Consider the following 8,026-nt stretch of genomic DNA (forward strand, 5'->3'; position numbering starts at 1 on the left):
TACCCAAAAGGCTTAGGTAATACTATAATACCCGGGTAAACTCGAGTTTAATTAACCTTCTAATATTTTTTTATCGAGCAGGTTAATTACAATTGTACCATTAACAATAGCGATCCTAATAAGTGTAAACGTCTTCACTGGCTATATACGAGTATTATTATGTGATGGGCGTAGAGGAGGAACTTAAATTGGTGATAACGCTATACAACTGATTGAACTACTTATATATAGATGATACTGTAACCGTTCCCATAACACACGTAATTGATGGTTTCCAGCCTGATCTAATTTCCCTGTTTTAGCTCAATTCTGTGTGACCTTTTTAATATTATGTGTTAATTCAAGCGACATTGTTGGAATTAACTATTTTAATTAGGCTGGTACAACACACGGTTTGGCCATTCACGATTCAACTGGCACCGCGAAATTGTCGCAAATATATTAAGTGATGTTAGAATAGTTACCTTTGTGGCGAAAAAAAATTGCACAAATTTTAAGATGAAGTGGGTTTTTTACGTAATCGTATTTGTGTATATGTTTTATAAAGCAGGTGAGTAGGTATATTAAAAAAACGTTTTTTGTAAATATCGGTTGGCACTTTCATTTGGGCTTATGTGCCTAATTTTGCCTGAATAAATATGGGAATTATAAACGTACTGAAAATAATAACATAAATGTCAAAATTCTACTAAAACTTGTTTCGAATCATACATCCTATATGTTGTTTATAATTTGTAGTACCTATTGTTCTGATCAAATGTTAGTTAAGGCCAAGTTATGTACCAAGGGCGTTTTTAGGATACAGATTTTTGTCAACCCCAACTTTAAGTGAACTCCACCATAATTAATGTGGTACTTATGATATATAAATATAAGCAAAAAAATAGGTAAATTATTCCTACTTTGTGATTGACATGGCAGTAATATTTGATTTTCTACACGAGCAGTTTCTAAAAGCAAAGTCTAGATTTAAAACGCACTAACCAATAAATTGTATTGTGTTTGTAATAAGCATAGCCGTGTACCTATACAAGGCTTTATGATGTGAAATAATTTGCCTATTTAAATATTAACTGTAAATTAACTTATATTCATTAGTTGAAAGAGCACATGCAATATTAAATAGCACATTTTTTCAGTATATGGACTGAATACTAACGTAATTGGCAGTAACCAAGTAATAACTTTGGACGACAACTCTGATTATGGAGATGGGATTTTTGTTGCCGCGGGAGAGCGAAAAATTATTAGCTGTAAAGCGTCGGGTAAAAACCAAGAGGTAAGATAATTATTACGAGTAATCAACTTACCTTATCTGACTGGCGAAAGTGGGCCATGGGTATTTTTTCATTTCATTTATTCGTTGCAACCATGGTATTACAGATGTTCTTTAAATAGAGTACAATCATGGACCCTACTAGGGCGTAGCAACATTTTTATGTCTAAGTACTTATTTCTAAGGCACTCTCTTATAAAATAAATGTGTAAACAACAATGACAAATAGAAAATATATAGGTAATTAAAATCAAATATTTACATATATAATAGTAACTCTACTAGTAATAAGCGCAGTATGTGTCTATAAAGGTTTGTCTTCAATTGCCTTAACTGACACTAAATCGTTATTTTCGTGGTACGTTTATTTACGGCTCGGTTACGACATCGCGCGTCGCAATCCCAAAGGCCTAGTCAAGATGTCAATCGTTTGCAGAAAGCGGCACGAAAAGCACGGCATTTCTAACCATTATTTACACGTATTTTAGCGTTTTGTTTGCAAACAACTGTCATCTTGACTAGGACCTCTTGCCGCTTTGTACACCGTAAGTAACAGTTAACATACACAAATAAAAAAAAATAAAAAAAAATGTAACTTGGCTACAACCTCGTCACAGTATTAGGGGAGCCTATTGCTCATATAATAATAGATAATCGCTGGTGGAGAGAGGCCCTTGTGTGGTGACTAATAACTAGTCAAGGAAACTGTAATAGAGTTAGACACCTCCACACATTATCACGTCATACTCGGTGTAGAGTTAGGTCGGTCCGACTATATTACTATTTCCATAGTCATGCTAGAAAAGCACTAATAATATATTAGCAGTTGTAAACATAAAATTATGCCTGCAGATAAAATGGTACAACCCTAAAGGCCTCGCCATATCTCGCATACAATCTGGGCGCGTGTACACGTCGCAGTACTTCGTGCAATCCCCGCGTGCGCCTGCGCTGATGCTGAATATTACGGAGGCCGAGGTGCACGACAGCGGAGTGTGGGTGTGCCGTGCGGGAGACACCTTCAGGAACGTCTCCATTTGTGTCATTGGTAAGTTTCCGAAGGCTTCAGTGATTATTGGATGAACTTCAACCAAGTAAGCACGTTTTGAAGTTTTGTCCCTAGTTGCTAACTGTTAAACATGTCTAAAACTTACGTTTATATAGGTACTTTTGTGTTCAGATCCTACGGATTTCGAAGGAACACCTACTGAAGTAGCTGCAGATGAGGGTCGCTCTTACACGTTGTCCTGCCAGACCAAGGGAGAACCCGAGGCCACGATATCATGGACTAGAAACGGACGAGTTATAAACGGTAACGTTCAAAAAGGACAACTCATGTAAATCCGATCTTGAATTTGGTGTCTCCTATGTAATTTTGTGTTGGCTTTTCCAGTTTTATTTACCACACCAAGAGTAATTTATCATATGGTTGAACAGTTCAGTCATAAATATATATTTTGTTACAGAATTTGATTACCAAGACATGCCTAAGTACAGAGTAATGACGAAATATAACAGACAAGGAATTGAGGGATTACTAACTATTATGTCACTAAATGTAGAGGACAGCGGCGTGTATACTTGTATTGCCACCCAAGAAACGGAATTAGCGGACAAATGTGGAAAAAACCAAACTGTCGATATTGTGCTAAATATTAACCGTAAGTTTTATGCAATTATTGTCTGATTTACATCATCGTCGTTAGCTTGCCCTTAACCCATTCGCTTGGGATTGGGTGTAGCATGTTTTTTTCTTCCACCCCGCTCTGGCGTCAGCCGTCTCGTCATTCGCCTGCTTCCTTTTGATATGAGTATCATCTCTCACACAGTCCATCCACATTTTCTTTGGTTTTCCTTTCCTCTTACCTCAGAATTCATTTGTAATACCTTGCGCGGCGTAACACAATGATCCATACAAGACGACAAGTATTACGATGGTTTTATAAATTTTATTCTTCAATCGAAGGGACATCCGGGCATTGCAAATGGTTCTCGTCAATTATTTAGTGATTTATATGTAGACAACATATTTATATTAAATGTACTCCTAAGCATCAAGCTTACATCTAAAAATAAGCAAAAACGTTAGAAACACAAACCTAGAGCCTGATTCTAATATACGTCAAAAATTAAATCTTTTATTCTGTGAAAAATTATAGCATCCCTTGAATTAGTGCTAATTTCGACGTCATTTTATCTTGTCAAGTTTTAAATCGGATAAAAAATACGCAACGGGTAGGTAAGTTACGTTAATCAAAAATTTAGAATTAGAAATGTTTTTATGTTGAATTCACCCAACAAGTTCCGGCAGTTGCTGGGGTCGGACAAGGATGTTCAAAATTCAGATAATTAAAACTTTTAGACTTCGTTAATGGTAGTGACCTTTCCTGTTACATAATTGTACCGACAAACTCTAATTTGCAGATGCCCCTACATTTGGTGACAGGACGAAGGAGAATGTTTACGGAACTGAAAGTGAAAGGTGCGTTTTGTTTCTTTTGAATTGTAATTGGCGTTTTTAGTTCCATGTGTACTCATACTTAAAACACAAAAACAGTTACAAACTTCGTTACAGAATTAGGTACCTCGTAGAAATAAATCAGTCATTAACACGAGTATTTTATGAATCAAATTATATGATTGAACACTGCTTCGACAAAATGTTGGTCAACAACATCCAATAAAACATAACATCGCACTTGTGACTGCATTCCAATCACGAACTCTTCTAAAAAGCTATTAGTATAACCGCGATAGTTAGCTACATCTCTTTTTTTATTATATGAACAGGGCCCGTACATCATGGCGTTGACAGAAAAATGACGTCACGCTATATAGAGTATGAGAGTATTCCAATTAGTATTTTCGTAATAATTAATTAAGTATTTGTCTCTTTAATTGTCATGTATATGTATCAACTACCTGGTAACTGATATATATACATGACAATCAGTACAGAAACAACGTCTAACTGACTTTCATCTTATTGTCACTCAAATAAATAATATAATTTTAATTTATTAAATAATACATATTCTTGATTTTTATAAGCGTAACAAGCTTTTATTCACGTAACAAGTATTTATTTTTATACCTGTCAATAAGTAAGTTATCTAAATTTGAAGTATCGTAAAATCAGGCCCTGTATATGAATAATCAAAAACATTTACGTATCTGTTTCAGTTTATTTCTAAGATGCGAGGCTGATGGCTACCCTCTACCAACCTATAAGTGGTTCGTAAGAAATGGTGGAGCAAATGCAGTACAAATAGCTGACAAAGAAATAGTTTTCGCTGATAATGACTCCGCTTCTGTTTTACCAGTAAAGGTGACAGAAGACAGCTTTGACAGTCAGTACATTTGTCAAGCGTCAAACCAGCTGGGAGATGTTGAAATGGAGTTTCATATACTGGAATCTATGATTCCTAAAAAACCTGATGAGGTACATTATTATTTATTACTCACTATCTATCTAAATTTTACCATCTCTCTCTCTCTCTTTAAGGGATTTACCTATATTTAACTAGCTTCTGCTTCGTCACTTGCCACTTTGTCTGCGTTGAATGAAGACGATGATTGATAAAAACTATCCTTTGTCCTTCCCCGGACCTGAAACTATCTCCATACCAAATTTCATCTAAATCAGACCAGTAACAGACAAATAGAGTTATTTTTGCATTTACCACCCAAAATATACCGTATAAAATAGGCACACAAAACTTGTTTTCAAGACGGCAGTGAAATCATCACTTTGTGACAAGTAGTTGCGACATGTTTTGTTCGTTAATTATTCATGAAAGTATATCCTTTTCAGGTAGAACTTAACGAGGATCTAACGACAAGTAAAACCATTGTTTTGAATGTTTCGTGGAATGAAGAAATACGATTTGATATAAGCAGTAAGTTAATCGCGGTCTCACTATGATTCATGCATGTGTTCAGTTTGCTTTGGACAAGCACTTAACTAACGAGAGTAAAATTTGAAACAATAGCGAAAATATCTGGAAATTTTGTTTTCTAACAAAATAAGCTGTTTTGATAGTTCTATGTGCAAAATGTTGTTACTGCAACATACCTGACCATCGTCCACTCTTGTCGTCGACAACGTTAAAAAGTTCTCTATCTCATCTCTCATTTACTCGATAATGATAATATTCGAATAAGTTGTCTAAGTAAATACAATAAAAATGTAGGTAGGTTTACAGTTGTATATCTTATTGTATCCTAAATATTTTTTTCTTTACTTTTAGAAATTGAAGTACAGTATATGCCAACGTCGCTACTACCAAGAAAAAGAGCAACTGCACTGAGGGAGAGGGATTGGAAACATTCAAGACTATATTCAGCCCCGACTGGTGAAGTTCTTGAAGATAGTACGTATTCTTTTTTATGACATCACATATATTTAAGTATACAGCGTATTATATTTTTGATAAAACCAAATATCAACCGACCGGTCTGGCCTAGACGATAGTGACCATGCCTATGAAGCCGATGATCCTGGCGTTCAAATCCCAGCAAGGGCATGTCTTTGTGTGATGGGCACATATATTTGGATGCTGATAAGCAATAATGTGTCAAACCACAAAAACTTAAAAAATGAGATTTTAATGCAATATTGTAGCTGGTCCGCTCGACAAATTTTGTTCCTGAGTCATGGGTGTTATCTATGTATTTAAGTATTTGTATGTTATATTTATCATTGTCTTACTTAGTCAATTTGAGTAACAAAGTCCCTATAATTTCTATTTATTTGTTTATCAAAAACCAGTGAAGCAATAATTTTGTTTTAATTAACATAATAAGGTCACTGTAAGGTGAGGTAATTACGGTAAGCGCATTTATTTGTTCCCGAGTCATGGATTTCTATGTATTTAAGTATTTGTATAATGTATATACCGTTCTCTGATTATCCACAACACATGCCTTCTTGAGCTTACCGTGGGAATTCGTCAATTTGTGTAAGAATGTCCCTATAATATATATTTATTTATTAAATATAGATATCTGCAATCAAACGCCTGGGTCTATAAATTACGACCACATATAACATATTACTCAGTCTCAAATAAAAATCTAAAATGTAATATAATGACATTGGTATTCATATCAAATGCAAAGGCTACTTTGAAATTTAAGTTTATAACCCATATTATATTTTTATTGGGGGGTTTGTATTAAGTTAACAAGAATTCATAATAATCTACTTGTTAAACAAACAGTTCGAAAAAATAATGCATAAGTAATGCTAATCATGTAGCCGTTTTAAAATTATCGAAGTAACCCCAAAATTTTACAGTCATCTCAATTTACGGAATTAAAGTTTTAAAATGTGGGTTAAAAATTATTGATTACGGAACCTTTATCTAGAGAAGAAATGTAAAGAACTTCATCAAATCGCAACTGAAGACTACCTTTGTATTGGCTTATAATTTGATTTTTTAATTAAATCCAATTTCATAGAAAAAAAAATGTTATGATGAGTAGCCATTATCTGTAAAAGTTGTATAATTTTAGGCACTATGGCTGTATTAGAGGGCTTGGAGCCATCAACCGAGTATTGGGTGAGATTACGCATCAAGAACGACATTGGTGACTCACTATGGTCAAACTCAATTAGGGCATCAACTAAAGAAGGAAAAGACGACGAGGAAGAAGAAAATGAAGTGGAAGACGACCAAACAAAAGAAGATCGCGATGTAGAAGAAGCCACTGAGTCCCAGCCAGATACAACTGAAGACGATTCGCTTATTTCTACCGAAAAGCAAGCAACGCCGCCATCGGAAGATTCTGGCAGGTTTTACGGCCTGTTCTTTGCCGCAGGTGTTTTGATAGTGGCTGTCGGTTGCACTTTCGTTATAAGAATGGTTTAGGATCGTGTCCATTATTCAGTTATTATTTCATCGTTATTTGTGGTTGATCATTTACACACATTTTTGTTTATTAGTTTGCATTATTGACATTAGAACCACTACTATGTGAATTTCATAACTTATAATAATAATTATCTAATTGAGTTTGTCGAAAGTAGTATTGCTATAAGTATACAAGAATTTGGCTATAACCTGTTAGGTTGCTTTGAATTGAATTAACTATGTTCTCTTGTTTTGTTGATATCTTCTTCTTGACCTTATTTATAACTAGTAATAACGATTCCTTTATGTACAGTATTTTCAGATTTGTATTCATTTTATTCGCTTAATGTTTTGTTTAATTTACAAACTAAAGACGAGTGGATACCGCTGGAGAAATAGCAAAGTAGCGTATACTGTATGTATTTCTATGAGTAACGTATACTGTAAGTAAAAGAGAGAAGCGTATATGTATTTTTGTTTATTTTCAAACAACATTCTGTGATGTGTGGAATAAAAAGCATTTGTTGGTATTTTCTTAGCCCATTTTCAATACCCAAATTCGATACATAATTAAACTAAAACTAAAATAACCTTACTATGAATGACCTATTCGTCTTGTGACTAACACAGTGGTTTCCTTCTGACAAAATTCGGAAGTTTTAATTTTTTTTTAAAGAAAACTACAGTTGTTAAACTGGTAACTCCTATCTTTCTGAAACCTTTTGATTAAATCGACCTAGAGGTTTTGGATTAATATTACCTACCGAATAAGTGTTACCTAACACTATTTACATATAAATAACACTCAGGTTTCAAAATAAAATTACACACGTATTATGTCTTTATGAATCACCTTTATTGGAGGCAGAAACATTAGTGTTGACAGTGTATACCC

At 34.3% G+C, this 8,026-nt stretch overlaps 1 protein-coding gene across 1 annotated transcript; it reads left to right on the forward strand.

Annotated features, from left to right (window-relative positions):
- The first annotated feature begins 391 nt into the window (after positions 1 to 391).
- On the forward strand, positions 392 to 7,661 carry LOC133534675 (limbic system-associated membrane protein-like). The gene is made up of 10 exons (XM_061873896.1): positions 392 to 550; positions 1,140 to 1,279; positions 2,129 to 2,324; positions 2,457 to 2,588; positions 2,743 to 2,937; positions 3,701 to 3,758; positions 4,460 to 4,718; positions 5,091 to 5,175; positions 5,527 to 5,649; positions 6,794 to 7,661. Exons 1-10 carry the CDS (start codon positions 499 to 501, stop codon positions 7,147 to 7,149), a joined length of 1,596 nt encoding a protein of 531 aa, XP_061729880.1. The 5' UTR covers positions 392 to 498; the 3' UTR covers positions 7,150 to 7,661.
- Positions 7,662 to 8,026: the final 365 nt, after the last annotated feature.

This window comes from Cydia pomonella, chromosome 2 (assembly GCF_033807575.1).
Source record: "Cydia pomonella isolate Wapato2018A chromosome 2, ilCydPomo1, whole genome shotgun sequence".
Taxonomy (NCBI): domain Eukaryota; kingdom Metazoa; phylum Arthropoda; class Insecta; order Lepidoptera; family Tortricidae; genus Cydia; species Cydia pomonella.

Coding starts and splice junctions, on each gene's coding strand:
- LOC133534675 (XM_061873896.1), top strand. CDS start 499: ATGAAGTGGGTTTTTTACGTAATCGTATTTGTGTATATGTTTTATAAA. Junction 551..1,139: donor GTATATGTTTTATAAAGCAG/GTGAGTAGGTAT, acceptor ACATTTTTTCAG/TATATGGACTGAATACTAAC. Junction 1,280..2,128: donor CGTCGGGTAAAAACCAAGAG/GTAAGATAATTA, acceptor TTATGCCTGCAG/ATAAAATGGTACAACCCTAA.